This window comes from Pezoporus wallicus, unplaced genomic scaffold, assembly GCF_028554395.1.
Source record: "Pezoporus wallicus isolate ANWC-B61680 ecotype Strahan unplaced genomic scaffold, APGP_CSIRO_Pwel_v1 contig_7265, whole genome shotgun sequence".
In the NCBI taxonomy this organism is placed as follows: domain Eukaryota; kingdom Metazoa; phylum Chordata; class Aves; order Psittaciformes; family Psittacidae; genus Pezoporus; species Pezoporus wallicus.
In genome coordinates, this window is record NW_026635568.1 from 482098 (window position 1) to 500218 (window position 18121).

General features: G+C 58.3%; 2 protein-coding genes across 6 annotated transcripts; one reads left to right on the forward strand and one right to left on the reverse strand.

The window, feature by feature from the left end:
- Positions 1–427: 427 nt before the first annotated feature.
- Positions 428–760, forward strand: OST4 (oligosaccharyltransferase complex subunit 4, non-catalytic). Its single transcript, XM_057396826.1, has one exon. It carries the CDS (start codon positions 474–476, stop codon positions 585–587), a length of 114 nt encoding a protein of 37 aa, XP_057252809.1. The 5' UTR covers positions 428–473; the 3' UTR covers positions 588–760.
- Positions 709–17526, reverse strand: AGBL5 (AGBL carboxypeptidase 5). 5 transcript variants are annotated; one of them, XM_057396812.1, is made up of 15 exons: positions 17267–17526; positions 16844–17015; positions 15623–15789; positions 14167–14344; positions 12808–12986; positions 11601–12156; positions 9886–10055; positions 7048–7183; positions 6592–6782; positions 5792–6000; positions 2129–2244; positions 1814–1857; positions 1510–1658; positions 1243–1331; positions 709–1103 (listed from the first exon to the last, which is right to left on the reverse strand). In XM_057396812.1, the coding sequence occupies exons 1-15, from the start codon at positions 17461–17463 to the stop codon at positions 1035–1037; spliced, it is 2622 nt and encodes an 873-aa protein (XP_057252795.1). In that variant the 5' UTR covers positions 17464–17526; the 3' UTR covers positions 709–1034. The 5 variants fall into 5 exon arrangements, with proteins under 5 accessions (XP_057252795.1, XP_057252794.1, XP_057252796.1 ...); XM_057396811.1 differs by having other exon boundaries at positions 709–1331; positions 5792–5997; XM_057396813.1 differs by lacking the exon at positions 1243–1331.
- Between the last annotated feature and the right edge of the window lie 595 nt (positions 17527–18121).

Below are 18121 nucleotides of genomic sequence, written 5' to 3' on the forward strand. Positions count from 1 at the left end.
CCAACAGGGGCCAGGAGCTGTGACGTCACTGCAGCGCGGAGAGCCCCGCGCCACAGCCCGGCCGTGACGTCACAGTGTGGCAGGGACCGGGCCGTGACGTCACCGCGGAGACCGAGGCGGGTCTGACGTCTCCAAGAAGCTCCGCCCGTTCCCCCGCTACCGGAAGTCGCGCGAAGCGCAGGGAGACGTGGCGGCAGTAGCGGCAGCACCGGCGGCGCGTGAGTACGAGGGACGGGGGTGTCGGTACCGGAGTTCTGCCCCGCGCGGGTCCCGGCGTGCCCCAGTGGGGCAGCACCGGCAGAGCGGAGGAGTCCCAGTGGAGTGAGGGCCCCGGGGGTATCCCGGGCGGGTGGCCTGTGCCTTGGCATGTCCTGGCAGGGCACTGGGGTACTTGGGGAGGTCGCAGCGGGGTTGGGGTCTTTGGAGGTTCCTGGGGTGTCCCAGCGTGGCTGGCAGCGCGATCCCCCGGCAGGATGATCACGGACGTGCAGCTCGCCATCTTCGCCAACATGCTGGGCGTGTCGCTCTTCCTCCTCGTCGTGCTCTACCATTACGTGGCCGTCAACAACCCCAAGAAGCAGGAGTGAGGCCGCCTGGGGATGCACCGCACCGGCACCCCCAGACTGGCTCACCTGCAGACCTGCCCCAGCTGCCCTGCTCCATGATAACCACAGCAGAGCGGTGCTGCGCTGAGACAAGAGGCCGCGGCTTCTTCCAAACAAACTTTAACGGAAACACAGTAATACAATACGAAACCGTGTGATGTAAAAATCCCTGATCCCTCCCTCCTGTGCCAGGCTCCTCCGCCGGTCCCGCGGGGAGGAGCGGGGCTGTCCCCGGTGGGAGCCTTCTATCACTGGGAGCTGCTGTGGGCCAGCAGCGGTGGCCGCTCCAGACGTAGGCACAGTGTGGGGTGAGTGGTGCGGCGGCCGCAGACAGGGCTCTGCACTGCTACAGCTTTAGTCCGGCCAAGGCCCGTGGCAGGGGGAGACCAGCCCTGCCCCACGCTGGGGATCCGGGGTGCCAGAGCACGGTCAGGCTTCGGCGCAGAACGAAAGGAGCTGCCGGTAGGAGCTGAGCGAGGGAGGGCCTGCAGCTGGGTGCTGTGAGGGAGCAGAGGGGCTGGGGCAGTGAGATTGGAGCCCCCTCCCCAGGACTGTCGCCTCTGCCCAGGCCCCGCCAGCATAGGGCAGAGCTGGGCAGGGGTCCCCATGTCCGCACTGCAGCCCTGCAGGGCCGTACCTGGGGGTGCAGGACCTTGTCCCCACACAGGAGGAGTTCCTCGGCGCTCTGCACGCCCTCGGGGAGTGCAGGGGGCTCTGGGCAGAGCCCTGCAGGGACAGGGACTAGTGTTGGCCACCACTAGGGCTGTCCCAGGCCTGGGGGTTGTGGGGTCCTGGGCCTGATGCAGCACACCAAGGGCACCCACCATGCCTAGGGGTGATGCTCCCCTCCTGCACTGGGCACCGAGTGGGTGCTGCGGCCCCACAGCCCCATGCCGCGCCCTACCTGGTGGAAACTGTGAGGCCTGGGGCCTGTCCCGGCTGAATGTCCTGGCCTGGTGGGCTGTGGTGCTGTTGGTGTGGAGCCCTGGTGGGTTCTGCCCAGTCACTGCCCCTTTCCTCCGCACGGGGATCCTGCTGGGGCGTGGTGGGCGCCTGCGGAGACCCATGGGCCACTCCTGAGGTGGCTGCTGCTGGGGTGGGTGTGCCTCTGCCCACCCCCCCTGCATCTCCAGTCCCGCTGCCTGTGTCAGCGTGGGCTCTAGGCCAGTTCAGGGGTGCCCCATGCTGTGGGGTGCCTCCACACCTACCCGGGTTGCTCTGCCCTCCTGGCATCCAGCTTCCTGGGGATCACCTATAAAGAGGAGAGGAGAATAGGTCGGTGACCTAGGGAGTTCCTCACAGGAACCCCCCATGGCTGCAGGGGAGAAAGCCACCCAGCCGGGCCTTCCCCCTTGCCCCAGCTGTCTGTAAGGCTCGGGAAATGTCCATGATGGGCAGAAGCTCCCGGTGGAGCCCCACAGAGAGGGTATGACAGCTCACAGTGTGCGTCCCTGCACGTTCCTTACCCCACTACCCCCAGAAGCCCCAGAGCCATGGGGCAGTCCCCCAGGACCCTGCAGTACCTGCAGCCGTGCTGGGCCATGATCAGCCACCGGCTCTTCTGCACCTTGCTGGGCCTTCCGTGGACCGTGGCTGGTGCCTGTGCTTGGTGCTGTCTGGGTGCCCAATGGCAGGGTCCCTGTGTGACAAACAATAGAGCTCAGCCTGTGCCGGGCACACACTGGGGTGGTGAGGGGCCTCTGAGCTGCAGCAGGGCAGCGGCTGCCTGAGCTCAGCACACAGAGCCAGCACAAGACAGGGTTGGCACATGGACACACGTGCTGGCAGCACCACTGAGCCACTGCAGCTCCACAGCCACACTGGAGTGTGTGCCCAGCCAATGGGCATGATGCATCCCCACACTACTGAGTCAGGCACCATTCCCTGCACCACAGCAGCCATGCACTGAGCTCCTGGCCACTGCAGTGTGTGCTTTTAGCCAGGAGAGCTGGGACAGAGCTGCTTGCTGGCCTTGCCATGGCCAGGCTGCTGAGTTGCAGCCCCAGAGTCAAAGAGCGGGAGGAGCTGCTTTGGAAGCTGCTGAGGTACCAGCAGGAAGGACCATGGCAGGACTCAGCGACTCAGCGTGGGGCCAAGGCTGCTGGTGGGAACTGAAGCCAGAAGCAGCAGCACCAGACACCCGTCTCAGTCACCGCAGAACAAGGCTGTGGCCGAGGACCGTGCTTTCTGCCTGTGCTGGAGTGCAGGAGATGGGTAGGGACAGCACAGGCAGGACTGGGGAGCCAGGGCCCAATCCTGGTTCATGCTCACTGGTGCAATGGGCTCTGAACCAGCTGTGCCAGGCAGACCCAGGAGGCTGATGGGGGCACCAGGCCCAGGGAAAGTGCCCATCGCCTCCATAGGATGTGGCAAAGCCAGGCTCCTGGGCAGCCTGGGGCAGGTGCAGGGCAAGCATAGAGCCCTGCTACTGGAGAGATAAGCCCAGCAGGCAGCATGCGGAGCACTGGCCCTTGGCATGGCTGGCCATGCTGCTGGTGTTCAACAGGACTAGCCCTGTGGGGACACACAAAGGTCCCCCCAACAGCATTTACAACAGTGAAATGCCCAAATGAACCGTGGGGAACCCCACAGTGAGTTAAGACCCCACACAGGAGTCGGACTGTTGCAAAGCCCATGCTGGGGCAGGTTGGTGACACACACAAGCACTCGCTCAGGGTGGTGGCTTTACTTTCAATAGCTCTTAATCTTGTCACAACCGAAACGGCACAATTTGTTGACAAACTCCAGCCAGCAAAGGCCAGTGGCAGCCACAGAAAGGTCAGTGGGGTCCTACAGACCACTCTCCTCACCCTGGCATTTGCAAGGATGGGCAGAAAACAGGTCCAGCCTGGTCCATGGGCTTGGCCAATGCAGGAACTGCGCAGGGCTCCGGGCTGGAGCATGGGGGGGTCTGAACGTGGCAGAGCAGCCCTCTGGGAAAATGGCTCCTGCCCCACCACTGCATGGCCCAGCCCTTCCCTCCCCAGTTCCACTGCTCCTCAGACAGGGCAGCTGCAAGGAAGGAGATGAGAGCTGCCTGGTAGTGCCTGCAGCTCTGCTGACCACTGAACACCCACTGTGTCTGTGGGAACACCAGACCCCACCATGGCCAGGGCTGCCCAGTTGGCACAGCGCATGAATAGTGGGATGGGCCCTCCAGGAAAGAGTCTTCCTGCCAGGCAAAGAGGATGCAGCTGGGACGGGGACACGTCTCAGATGCTTTTCAGACTCTATCCCAAGCAGCAAGTCCCCAACGGACTGGCCATCACTCTGGGCCAGCTGTCCCATCAGGCCCCAGTGGTAGGCAGCCTCCTCTTGCCCTTAGGCATGGCCTGTGGGGCTGTCCTGCCTGTCCCATACAGGCAGAGGTGCACAGGGCAGCACATGCACAGGGTGGGGAAGGATGAGACATGGCTCAGGAGCAGTGGCTTCATCCTGTGCCACTTAACCCCTATCCTGTCACACCTGGCTGGTGGCAGCCAGGGCTGAGCATTCCCAGTTCCTTCCTGGCAGCTGTGACAGCATCCTGGCACCACCCCAGGATGGCACCACTGGTGGGAAAGTAGCAACAACAGACAAAACTGAGGGGTCAAAGCATTCCTGGCCTGCACTTCCCTGTGCAGACGCAGCAGTGCCGGGCCTCTTGCATGCAGGGAGCCATGGAAGACCCAGATGAGGCAGCAGGGAGCGCTGTCAGGTGATGCCAGGGCAGGGACAGAAGAGCCACATCTCAGTTCCAAGATCACATCCCACCAGGTGCTCAGCTCTGCTGGCCGTTATGCCCCTTGCCAAGGGATGCCACGCTGGCAGCCAGGAAGCAGAGAACACAGATGAGGGAGGCAGAACACCACTGATCTGCCCTACTGAGATGAGCTCTTCCCTTCCAGCTCCTCAAAAGGTCACTTCCTGCTCATGTGCCCAACTGTCACTGACTTCCTAGCAGTGGGGATCGTGTCAGTGGGCTGCTCCCCTGGGCTCTGGGGCCCAGCATGCACGGCAGAAGGACCAGGCATTACAACGTGCCCATGAGAACACAAACTGTTTATTTCCTCCCTGCCATGTTCTCATGGCAGATGAGACACAGACACTACAGTGTTGGCAAGCAAACACAGGGGACGAAGCAACGCAAGGAACACAGGCGGAGCAAGAGAAGGAAGCTGACAGTGGGAAATGCAGCTGGCTCTTCCCCAGAGCAGCACCAGAACGCAGACCCTCGGCACAATCACAGCAACACTCACACCAGTCACGCAGGCAGCCCCTCATCCCTGGAAATGGCCCTTCGCTCACACACCTTCCCTCTCCGGGCTCTGAGCCAACCAGCCCCACAGCAGACTGAGGCTCCCAGTCAAGCCTCTCTGCTTAGACTGGGAGCCTGTGGGACCAGCCCACAGAGCAGTGCAGGGCACTGGAGCTTCCCCTGCAGCACCAAACCACCAAGGGGCCCGATCAGTGCTGAGGTCCCTGCCCCAGAGCCAGAAAGCTGGCACAGGGGCACAGGAGCACCTTGCTTTGTTTCAGCAGCCCCTGCTGCCAGAACACAGTGCAGCCATGGGGCTCACCGGGGCCTGTCTCCCAGCTCTGCAGGCAGCTTGGTGCTGCCAGTCGGCCCCCACCAGGACAGGACTTGATGCACGTTCAAAGGGCCTAGTGACTAATTACAGCATTGCCAGCCTGCCTCGCCATGACTTGAGTCATGTGCCACAATGTGCCGCTGTGCAGCAGGTGCCTGGGAAGGAAAAAGGCACTTTGGTGTATCCCACAGGCCTTGCAAGTGGCTGGGGCCCTAGCAAGGTTTTACATGCCAGCTTCTGCAGAAGCCACTAGCGGACAGTCCCTCTGGTCCCAAAGCAGTGGGCATCCTCTACCCAGCCAGGGGAGCAGAGCCGTGGGGCAGGGCTCAGCTGGGCCACCTCCAGGCAGGAGAAGCCCTGGGTCTTGCTGTGTGGTGTCTGTCCTGACCCAGCCCGGGCTACTTTGCTAGTGACAGAGAGGAGAGCTGCACATGGCATCCAGGGCCCTTCTGAGGGGACAGGATGGTGGCTCACACATACTTCTTCTGCACAAACCCACTTTTATTACGTAAAAGCACGTTACACTGGCACAGAGCTCTCCTCAGGGCTGTGGCTTCACACAGCAGCTTGACAGGTCCTGGATCAAGTGCATGAGGGGCTCCCAGCCCAGCTTACCTCTGCCTGGTGCCGGGGCTCTGGTGCTGCGCTTCAGAGGACTCTGGCTCGCAGCAGCCAGACCCAAGGGCCTGCTGCAGCTGAAGGTGAAGCTGGGGGAGACTTTGATCCGTGGTGAATCCTGCTGACTGCTGCCGCTCCCACTGGTACCATTGCTGAAGCTTCTTATGCGGGACAGGGCGTTATCGGAGTTTGAGGTGGAGAGCCTGCTGAAAGGGGATGAGGAATAGGAGACTCAGACCGGCTCTGAAGGGAAGGGTCTTCCTCTACCAAACCCCTGCAGCAGTGTGAGGCTGCTGCAGACAACATCTCCATCAGACCCCTGGACTTCTCTCCAGCAGCTGGTGAGCTGCTGGGGATGGGAAAATCACAAGGGGCTGTCCCTGAGCAGCTGCAGCCCCCAGTCCCCCATGCTGTATATCACTGTCAAGGCAGCAGCACAGTTGCAGAGTTCCCAGTCCCTCCTCCATCCCAGTCTGATCTGGGGAGAAGGAGGGGAAGCAGAAGAGATGCTGTTGCTCTATGTGGACAGCATAATCACTTCCCAGGTTACTGGGGCAGGAGAATCCTGAACAGCTTCCCCCTGCATGGCTGTGCACCACTCTTGCCTGTGGTGCCTGATTGCTGAGGGTACCCACACCTGCAGCTCACAAACTCAGCATGGACATGCATGGGCCCCAGCGAGGCAGAACAGCAAGCAGATACACCATGGCCTCAGTAGATGCTGGGTAACTCACGTTTATAATCTCTAACTGGTATTATCCTGCAGCCCATAAGCACATAATGCATCAGGCACTTACATGGAGCTCCTGGGGGGAGTCTTGGAACCTCCTCTCCTCCATGGGCCCCCGCTGGCACCCTTCATGCTGCGCACGTGCTTCAGCATCCAGGCTCGCAGGTTGCTGAGGCAGCTGTGCTCCGAAAGGATGATCCGGGGCCAGGGATTGCACTCTGCCATGTCCAGCGCTGCCACAGCCAAGGCTCTCCCAACCTGTCAGGGGGGAAGGCAACTGGTGAGAAAGACTCCATGAAGGAGCAGCAGCTCCTTCCTCTGAAGGAAACCTAACCCCAAATCACAGACAAACCCCAAGCTTGTTCACAGGCTCCAATGGAGGAGTGTTCCCATAGGGATCTCTCTCTGCACATGCATGTGCAGGGCAAGCACAGCCCCAGGGACCCGCTGCCCCTTGCTGAAGGCACTAGAGGCGCTGCAGCCCCAAGCAGGACACCCTTCCCATGGGCAGGAACCCCCTCACCTGCTCAAACAACTCCACGGTGTATTTGGAGGGAAAGGCAGCGGGGGGCGGTGGGCTGGCCCTCCCATTGTCATGGCAGGCCACAGGGATGGTGTTCACAAAGCGTCCCGTGTTGTAGTTGCACTCCAGTGTGTAGCTGTGGAGCAGAAGGAAGCCCACATTACAGAGTGGATCCATGGCTGCTTCCTCTTGGAAGAAGTCTGGGGTCCCCCTCAGACCCTGATGGCTGGGGCTCTTGCTGTGACCTGCTGCCTGGAGATGGGGCTCCAGGAGGAAACTACCGGAAGAGGAAGATAATGGAGTCAGGGATCTCCTGAGAAACACAACCTATGTGAGCCCACAGGCCTCAAGAGGTAGCACCCAAGAGTTCTGAGGGGCTGCGAGGCCTTTGTGAGGCTTCACTCGGCCATCTCTGAAAGGTGACAGGGAGGAAGAGGTTCCCTGATGGCTGGAGAAAGCCAAACACCGCATCTGTTGTCAAAAAACAGCCCAGAAACCAACCATGTTCTGCAGCAGGTTGAGAGAGGGGATTCTCCACCTCTGCTCTGGTGAGACCCCACCTGCAGTCCTGTGTCCAGCTCTGGAGCCCCAAAATAAGAAGGATGTGGAGCTGCTGGTGTGAGTCCAGAGGATGTCCACAAAGACGACCTGAGGGCTGGAGCACCTCTGCTATGGAGACAGGCTGAGAGAGCTGGGCTTCTTCAGCCTAGAGGAGGCTCAGGGCAGACCTTATAACAGTCTTCTAATACCTAAAGGGGGCCTACAAGAAATGTGGAGAGGGACTTTTTACGAGGGCCTGTAGGTTTTAAACTGGCAGAGGTGAGATTTAAATTAGGGAAAAATTCTTCCCTGTGGGGGTTGTGAGGCCCTGGCACAGGTTGCTCAGAGAAGCTGTGGCTGCCCCATCTCCGGTAGTGTTTAAGGCCAGGTTGGACTGGGCTTGGAGCAACATGGTATACAAGAAAGTGTCCCTGCCCATGGCAGGGGGCTGGAACTGAATGAGCTTTAAGGTCTCTTCCAACCCAAATCATTTGATGATTCTTTGAAAAATGACAATCCAGGGACAGAGCTGCCAGACAGCCTGATCTTGGTCCCCAGAATGTTACCAATCGAGTCCTGTTAGAGCATGAAGGAGAGAAGGGCAATAGCACCATCACGTGGGACAGCTTGCATCTGCCCAACAAGAACCCAAGCATCTTTCTCTGCATGTGCTTGACACAGCACAAGCACCAAGTGCCCTCCTGACACCTGCCCCTTTTCAGGGTGTCACTGATGGATTAACAACGGGCTCTTCCCTGCTAGCAACAGCAAACAGCCACACAAGCAGCTAAACCAGCAGCCTGAGCCTCAAAATCTCAGGTATTTGTTACTGCAGGGCTGGTTTAGGTGGTTCAGACGCTTCCTGACCCTCAGGGAAGCAGCAGAAGTGCACAGCGAGTGCTGAGGAAATAGGGGCAAGAAAGGAGCCACGGAGCCGCTGCCTCTGCTGGCAGCCTGGCCCAGCACCAGCCATGGAACCACACCCACAGAGAGCAGCTGTCTGCAGAAGGGATATGGGGGTTTCTGGGGGAAGTCCAGGGCTGGCAGGAAGCCTGGCACTACTCCCACGTTTCCTCAAACCACAGATTTGTGGGAAACGCAGCATCCACTACGGATGCATTACACGCTTTTCGTACTCTTCCCTCAGCACCTGCATCTGGCCAGGGCCAGGAGAGGGTAAGCCAGGCTGTTGATCTGATTGCCTCAGTCATTTTTACGTTCCCAGCAACCACAACAGGCCAAAAATATCCCATCTGTTGCTAGAGGGAGGCATGTAGCTGCTGTGGATCACGTAAATATCTTCAACTCACTGAATCACAGAGTGGTTGAGGCTGCAATCTTGCATGGCAATCTTGCGTGCAAAGTCTGGGGAAGTAGAGCCCATTGCAACTCAACAGGCTTTAATTACAGCTCAATATGAATATAAACATCTAGGAAATAAAAGAATTCCTTCTGGGAAGTCGTGCATAAGAGTTCTATGAGAGTGATGACATGAAGCCAGAGCAGCTGCAGGAGGGACGTGAAGAGATGGAGGGTATGGGAGGAGGAGGAGCTAGGCTGTGAATCTTGTCCTTTACAAGGGTATGTTGGGACAGGCCAAGGGGGAATGGCTTTGAACTGAAGAGGGGAGATTGAGATGAGATCTGAGGAAGAAGTTCTTCCCTCTGAGGGTGGTGAGGCCCTGGCACAGGTTCCCCAGAGAAGCTGTGGCTGCCCCATCCTTGGCAGTGTTCAAGGCCAGGTTGGAAGGGGCTTGGAGCAACCTGCTCTAGTGGAAGGTGTCCCTGCCCATGGCAGGGGGTTGGAACTGGATGAGCTTTAGGGTTCCTTCCAACCCAAACCATTCTGTGATTCTATGAAGCAGAACACCACTGGTGGCACAGGAATGTGGCAGTGTCTGGCACAGCCGAGTCCTGGCCTCAAGGCCAGGATGAACTGGTGAACTCTTCACCCTTTTGCCAGTATTAGCTTTTGCTGTGGGACGATTTTTTTTCACATAGAATACTAAAACCTATGAAACTGAGAAGCGGGGGAGTTCATACTTAATATTTTAGGAGAATCAGCTCAATGCAATAAACATTTGTAACACCTTCTGTGCACACTGAGCATCCAGTGCTCCTCTCAGCCACTCCCACCCTCACCAGAGGGCTGTGCAGGACATGGCTGCCCCCCAGAACCAGGTTCAACTTTCCTTAACATCCTGCATCCAGCAGGACACTTTTCCCTCTTCCACAACAGATGTGAGCCAGCCAGAGCAGCTGGCATGGACGCTCTGTGAGCATGCAGAGGTTTGCCTACCTGTGGATGATCCCCAGGGCTTTGTAGATGGCCACTCGCCCGCTACCCTCCTTTGACTGCCCGTCCCGCTTGTCTTTGGCATACATGTTCTTCTCCGAGAAGTTGCAGCCCATGAAGTCAAAGTAAGGTGAGTTCAAGGAGATGAGTTTGGGGAAAAGCATGTTCTCCACCTGCGATGCACAGAGGGGCACACGGATGACTTAGGGAGGGTCCATGGCTGTCCCTCCTGTTACAGCACAACCAGTACCAAGTTCTGGGATGTGCTGGGGTGTCAGCTATGCCTGCTCTGCCCAATTTCAGTGTCTCACAAGCTCAAGCCCTTCCCTGGGGAATGCTGCCTGCCCTCTGCCCATCTCCAGCAGCGAGAGGCAGAAGCTGGGCTCTCCCACAACCTGCTTATGGGTAAGCAAGGGGCCTGGCAGCATAGCTCTTCCACATACTCTTGTTCCTTAGGAGAGGAAGGGGCAGCTCCTCTGTCCTGTCCATGCTAGCTCCCCAGGGTGAAAGCCAGAACCAATATGTTATGGTCCAACCAAGTTTCTGTGTGCTTGTGTGGAAACTGGCTGACTGGCTGCTTCCCGAAGGTGGTGGTAAACAGCTCCTTCTCTGTCACCAGGGGGGTCCCCCAGGGATAGATACTGGGCCCGATGCTGCTCAGTGTCTTCATAAAAGATCTGGAAAAATGGGATCAAATGTACCCTGATGAAGCCTCCCAATGATCCCAAACTGACTGGGGAAGTAGACACTTTGGAAGGGAGAGCCACCTTGCAGGATGACCTGGACAGGCTGGAAGAGTTGGCTAAGAAGAACCTTACGGAGTTCAAGGACAAGAGTCTTGCACCTGGGAAAAGGGGTGAACAGTGTGCAGCCACCGCAAAGAAAACCAACAGAATGCTGGGGAACATCAACAAGGACATCACCAGTAGAAATAAAAATGTCACTGTCCCACTCAGCATTGTCCACTGGGAATATCATGTCCAGTTTTGATTCCCACCATACAAAAAACAAGATATGGACGTGCTGGAGAGTTCCAGAGAAGGGCCACAGAGATGAGCTGAGAACTGGGCAGCCACGTGAGGAAAGGCTGAGAGAGCTGAGCTTGTTCAGCCTGGAGAAAAGAAGGTTGAGGGGAGACCTTATCCCCATGTTCCAATATTTAAAGGGTGGCTACAAAGAAAAGAGAGAATCCCCCTTTTACAAGGAGTCACATGGGAAAGATGATGGGCGATGGGCACAAGTTACTAACAGAGAGATTCTGACCAGATACAAAAGGACAATTTTGCACAATGAGTAAAACCATCCCCTGGAATAATATCCCCAGGGAACTGGTGGATTCCCCAGCATTGGACACTGTTAAGATTGTCTAAACAGGGTGCTGGGTCATCAAGTCTAGGTCCTGCTTTGCCTAGAAAGGTCGGACCAGACAATCCTTGAGGTCCCTTCCAACCTGTGATTCTATGACCTGCTGCTGCCATTCCAGACACAGGCCTGGGAGAGGAGGAAGAGGAGGAGGAGAACAGTACACACACTTACACACCACCCCCTGGGCACAGAAGGCAAAGTAGGCCTGAGGTGCACCAGCCCTATCCTGACAGGGAGCTCCCACCCCCCTCCCAGCAGTGGGGAGGAATGTTCGGAAGACTGGGAACGGGGCAGGGCAGCGAGGGGGTCCCAGCTTGCACTGCCACCTCCATACTCTTATTTCCTGCCCTCACCTGATCATTTTCATCACTGAAACTGTTGCCATACATGAAGCAGCCACGCTTGGAGGCATGCCCGTGGAGATCAACGTAGTAGGCCAGCCCACTGTCCTGGGGTGGGATGGCTTCAGGGAGAGGTGTTGGAGGCCTCTGGGCTTCCTCCTCACAGTGCTCTAAGGTGCAGCTCGAAGAGAGAATCCAGACAGCCGGGTCTTTGCTGCCCTGGTGGGAGGGCAGCACTCCCGGGAGCTGGGCTTCCTGAGAGGGGCTGAAGTACATGCTGGCACGCCAGGCCCTGGGTGAGTTGTGGAGGTTATTGGCTTTCTCCAGCTCCGAGAGGGCTGCCTGTGAGGACAGGGTGCTGCTGTGGATGGAATGGTTGTAGGATTTTGTGCTTAATGAGCTGGTACCGAGTGGGGAGATGTACGTCCTCCAGTCGGGAGAGCCTGGTAGGACACGGCTGTGAACGTGGTGGTACAGGAGGATGGCTTTGGCTCCATACACTGCGGGGTGCAGCTCGGCATCAGGGTTGAGATACTGGCGGTTCAGGTTTACCCCACGGGAGTCAGTTCTGTTGCAAGAACAGAGGAGATGTAAGGTCCTTTGTGCAGCACCATCCATTCTGTGAAGGCAGACTGACCTTGTCTTGGAATCATAGAATAGTTAGGGTTGGAAAGGACCTTAAGATCACCAAGTTCCAACCCCCCTGCCGTGGGCAGGGACACTTCACACTAAACCATATCACCCAAGGCCTCATCCAACCTGGTCTTGAACACTGCCAGGGATGGAGCATTCACAACCTCCCTGGGTTGGTAATGGCTGACGCTTTGGGCTCTATCCTGGCCAAGTGGGCAGAGACTCTGCCCCAGAGCAGCCAAGAACCTCTCTTCTGGAGGGGCACCTGCCACAGTGAGACAGAGCCCCGAGTGATCTCCCTGCTCCCTGGAGCCAGCCCAGCTCCAACATGCCAGGACAGCCAGGACAGGGCAGCACCTCAGTGCCTCAAAGGCACAGGGCAGTACTGCTCCCTGAAGCAAGAAAGCCCTGACCTGGGAGGTGACATACACAGGCAACAGCAGCCCCAAGACCTCACCAGAGATCCCAGCGAGGAACAGGGAGAGCCTGGATTGTGGACCTGTTCTTCCCAGCCACCATGAAACACACAGCAGGCTCCAAACAGGAGAGAATGGGCCAGCTTGGACCCTGGCCCATGCTCACTCACCGATAGTGGCCTCGCACCACCCCATCAGGGTTCAGCATGGGAATGAGCTTAAAGACGAACATCCGCCTCAGCATCTGGGCACGGGGGTCCTCCTCACGCAGGATAAAGTCCAGGAAGCCGTTGAAGACGAAGCTGGAGGGTGTTTCTCCTGGGTGGACTCTGCTGCTCAAGAAAAACACCTGGGGGTAAACAGACAGGTGAGGAATGAGGAGCAGGTTCCTGCCTCTGCAGTGATGCTGCAATGGCTTTGCCAAGGTGCCAATCACTCCCTGGGGCAGCTCCTGGTCTGCAGCCAGGCATTGTGGTGCCTGAGATGGAGCCAAGACCTGTACATAGAGTAGACAGCTCAGTACTGGCACGGCAATGCAAGAGTTTTCAGTGGCTTCTTTGCCCAGTGCCTCTCCTAAGTCCTGCTTGAAATAAGGCTGCATATCCCTGCATGAGACCAAAGGGCCAGAGCCCTGCAGCCTGCTGCCAGGAGGAACCAGAGCATAGGCACAGATGAGCCCCCAGGGGAAAGCCCTGAGTGATCCTGCACAGCAGGGCACAAGCCTGGCTGCAGGGTAACACAAAGCACATCCTGAAGAGTCCTTCTCTTGGCAGGAGCTGCTCAGCAGGGATACACCCACATCCTCCTGGCTGCCCATCCCAGCTCTGTGCAGCATCAGAGGGAGCTCCCTGCTTGTCCTGTTCCTGGCAAACAGGCCGCAGCCACAGCAGTGGGGGCTGACACCCCAAGTACATGCACAGCACTTCCATCAATTCCTTCATAGCTTAATGGAGCAACACAGCTAGAAGGAGAACAGAGCAAACCTCTAGACAATGAGATGCTCATTTTTGCCCAGAGGAACAGGCGCATGGTGCTACCAGAAGGCATTTCATGGTGCTGAGATGCTGCAGATGCTCCTGGCAGGCTTCTGCGCCTTGACATGGGATCTCACAGACTCCCTACTCATAGAATCATTGAATCACAGAGTGGTTTGGGTTAGAAGGGACCTTAAAGCTCATCCAGTTCCAATCCCTACCATGGGAAGGGACACCTTCCACTACAGCAGGTTGCTCCAAGCCACATCCAACCTGGCCTTGAACACTGCCAGAGATGGGGCAGCCACAGCTTCTCTGGGAAACCTGTGCCAGGGCCTCACCACCCTCACAGGGAAGAACTTCTGCCTAAGAGCTCATGTAAATCTCCCCTCTGTCAGTTTAAAGCTATTAAAATACTCTTTGCACTCCACCCAGCATTCAGGACACACCACCTTTCACATCAGACACCTGAAGGTGGCAGCAAGCTCCCAGCACAGGGAGCTGCTGGCCACACACCGTCCCCAGCACAGCCCTGAAGCTGGCGCAGCAGCTCACCCTCTTCCCTGCGAAGCGGCGAGGCCGGGGTGTGGCGGTATCTGGGAAGAGCTTGTCCAGCCGGGGCTCCCGTTTCTCCAGCATGCCGTGGCAGGAGGTGATGGTGAGCAGGTCTACTCGCAGCTTGTCCAGGGAATGGCAGAGCAGCTCCCGGTGGTAATAGACAGAGTCAAGGGGGCTGCAGGGTGAGGGGAGATGATCAGTGCAGGTCAGAGCCTCCCCTTCAGGGAAGTGAGCAGCTGAGTGTGCTGCTGGGCTGGAGAGCAAGGGCCAGGGTGCTGAGCCTCAGCTAGGGATGTTGCTGGTGGTGTCCTTAAGGAGCTGGTCAGTGGATGCTCTCCACACCTACAGCCCAAACTCTGCCTCTAGCTGCCTCTCTGGGACCACATGTGTCTGTGCTTGCTCTGCTCCCTGAGGGTTCACCACCCCCAAGTCAACCAGGACTGACCAGGTCATCCCAGTCACAACACAAGACCAGTCAGGTGGGGAAATAACCCCTGATTGATAACCCCTGGCCCTTGGCAGCCCCAGCAAGGTCTGCACAGGGTCACCACAGCCTCAGCACGAGACAAACAGCCAGGACCAGCATTGGACCTGGGGCTTGGATGCAATGATGGCATGCAAACAGAAGCATGACCCACCTTGCAGTGCTGACAGCCCAAGCTGGACTCCAGCAGATCCCGCCGTGCTGAGGGAGCTGGGGCCTCCTGCAGCAGGGGTTGGTTGGGGATCACCCAGCCCTGCCACCAGCCTGAGTGGCTCAGGGGCTTCACTCCAGCAGGTGAGTTTGACCTGCAGACACTGCAATAGCACTGTCAAGACTGCCAGGTTTTGAACTTCTCACCGTTCACTACCACATGACAATTTAAGAATGAATTCCTGTATAAGAAAACGGATTATGATTCTGGTGCTGCTGGAGGTTTGGAAAGCCTCCAGGGCCAAGAGGGGCTGCAGAAGAAAGCTCTCCACAGAGATACCTGAAGACTGGCTCTGCCCTCTACCCCTCAGCCGGAACTAAGCTCTCCTCGGACTTCTGAGACTAGGGGAGCTTCCTAGACCAATCCACAAAGAGCCCAGTGCAGCAGTTGCAGAGGAAGGGAGCAGCAGGAGCTGATGCCTGGATCTCCATGCAGCCAGGAGGGAGAAAGCAATTGAGATATTGACTTCTGATAATCTCCTCTCCTCAAACCAAGGGCTGCCCCTCAGCCTCTCCCACCTGGTGGATACCTGCTCTTAGGAATGCCAGTGTGATCTGGCCCAAAGACCCTCTGGAACCCCTTGGAAGCACATGCTTGGGGGAAGCTGCTGAAGCTGTGGAGCTGGGGTCCAGAGAAGCAAAGCCCACGTGGATGCCAGGGAGAGTTGGGGGGCCCAGAGACCTCGAGGTGGACACCATCATGCTTCTGCAGCAGCGACACAGCCCAGCAGGACAGGGCCAGGCGCAGGGAGAGCGCACCTGCTAGGAGACATGTGCCGGCACTCCTGGAAACGGCTGTCCAGCTGCGCCAGCATCTCCTGGCACTCCGTGTAGGAGAAGGGGTAGCAGAAGGCAAAGTAGGTGGTGGCCCCGCGGTGCTCCAGGAAGCGGTGCACGAAGGACAGCACAAACTGCGTCTCCACCATCTGGGATGGACACAAAGCAGAGCTGAGCGAAGGCACGGCAGCCCCAGGAGCAGCCGCTGAGTCCATGCACCCACAGCCGCACCATGCCTGCAGCTTCTTGCCCTTCTCTGGGCACACAGGAAGCAAAGCCATGCTCCCAGCCAGCTTTGTTCACATCCCCCCACATGCCAGGCTAGCTTTTTGGTCCCACATGCACACTCCCCCCCCCATACTGCACATAGGTCCCTGAAGAGACAACAAAACCTTTGGGGACAAGCCAGGAATTCCTCTTAATCCTGGCAGCCACCAGCCCTCAAAGACTGAGTAACGCTCTAATGTGGGACACTTCATAAAGTTAATGAGAACTGCAAAGCTCATCTGCACATTGCATCTCTCCCTGGTGCTGGCACAGGTCAAATCAAGCGTTGTCAGGTCTTTTGGCAGGGATGGGAGACTCTCTGGCCCCTGTTCCATGGGACAGAACTGGAGGCATGCCAGGGGGGTTGTTGCCCCCCACAGCAGTAGGCATCGTGCAGGGATGACCCAGGGCACCCACAAGTGACTCTCCCCAGGGCAGCTCCTGCCAGACCACAGACAGAAAGTGCCAGAACGAGCAAACCCCTGTTCTGGGCCTAAACAGCTTAATAGGGCTGCAAGGATCAGCTGTGGTCATGGCTATTCCTGCTATCTGCAGTTCCTTGGGCTCTATCCCCAAGCCATTCCTCTCACAGGGGCACCAACACCCCGACAGCTCATCACAAAGAGCTGACAAAAGGGAAGGGAAGCACCAGGAGTGCTTCCAGCACAGTTCTGGGGTCCCCCAGCTCCTCCTCTCCTGAGTACTCAGCCCTGGGAAGGGGCTCTGACACTATCCCCAAACCCCAACCTCTCCCACGGGGCTGCCAAAGTACAAAACAGCTCTCCCAACCTCATTCTGCCCTGCCACAGGCTGGAGGTCACTGGTGAGCGAGAGATGTCCGTGTCCCCAGTGCGATCCCCTCAAACCCAGGTTCTTCTCACTGCCTGTTACCAGCTTCAGGGCCCTCAGGACATCCCCCAGCCCTAGCACCCGTACCTCGAAGCTGGGCCGCTCCCGGATGCGCTCCCAGCGAGGCCGCACCGGCAGGGTCCGCACGAAGGGGGACATGCCCTGGGAGTACAGCCGGCTCTGCTTGTTCATGTTCACGATGTGCAGCTTGATCACCTTCCCCGGAGCACCCCCCCGCACGCTGAAGTAGAACCAGGACCTGCAGCGGGCGGCACCGCGGGGTCAGCCCCTGCCCTGGGGTGCCTGAGTCCACCGTACACCCCCGGCCCTCATCGGCCACCCCGCACGCCAGGAACCCGTCAGACCCTGGTCGGGGCACAGGCTCCCAGACCCCCCCCTCCAGCTCCACGGTCAGTGCCTTCCCCCTCCTCCGCACCAGCCCCCTGGGGCCCTCAACCCCGCCAGCCTGCCCTTCTCCCCTGTCTCCTCAGCCCCCGGCCCCGCCGGTACCTGTTAGCATTCTCGTACTCGGTTTGGGCACAGTCAGGCTGCAGCCACACATTGAACTCATAGTCGGCGGCGGGGAGGGCGGTGCCCCAGGCCGCGGGGCCGCCCCCCGCCCCGAGCGGCTCCACCTGCTCGACACGAGCCAGATTGCCCGAGTCGAAGCGGGAGCTGAAGAGCAGCCCCCCGCAGCGGATCTCCATGGCTGCCGAGCCCGCTCATCGCCTTGCCCCGCCGTCCTGCCTGGCCCAGGCCCGGCCCGGCCCGCCACGGCCCAAGCCCGGCCCGCCGCGCAGCCTAGCAACAGCAACGCCACCGCCCATTGGCTCACCGCCCCCCAACAGCGCACCCGCTCGTTGGACAGCGCCCCCGTCCTGGCCACACCCCCACCGCTAGCCACGCCTCCAGGCTGGGAGGTCGCGGGCACGTCTGTGTCTGCACACGTGTGCTCACACATGCGTAGCACACACGTGTATGCGCACACCCATACATACATACATGTACATAAAACCATGTGTACATGCACACATGTGCGTAAGAACACATGCATAGGCACACGTACGCACACAAGCACACCCATATACACGTGCACAACTCCAATACGTACACATACATGGACACAGGCACATACATCTCTATGTACACTCGCGCACACGGATCTATACACACACGTGTATATATACAAATATACACACACATCCATACAAACACGTGTGTACTAAAACATACACACACACACTGCTGACCCATTGTACTGGCCGGAGGTGGGTATTGAACTCAACACCAGCAACCCACCAAATCTCTCCTGCTGCGCCAGCACCCCAACCAGGACTCAGGGCCAGGGAAGGGGTAGCCCCAGAG

Bases quoted from the DNA above. Each gene is read 5' to 3' on its own strand.
- AGBL5 (XM_057396810.1), bottom strand. From the start codon at position 17,463: ATGGAGATCCGCTGCGGGGGGCTGCTCTTCAGCTCCCGCTTCGACTCG. The intron at 1,858-2,128 runs GTACTGCAGGGT...TCCTCTTTATAG, and splicing joins ATGGCCCAGCACGGCTGCAG to GTGATCCCCAGGAAGCTGGA. The intron at 1,332-1,509 runs GTAGGGCGCGGC...CTGTCCCTGCAG, and splicing joins GGCCTCACAGTTTCCACCAG to GGCTCTGCCCAGAGCCCCCT.
- OST4 (XM_057396826.1), top strand. From the start codon at position 474: ATGATCACGGACGTGCAGCTCGCCATCTTCGCCAACATGCTGGGCGTG.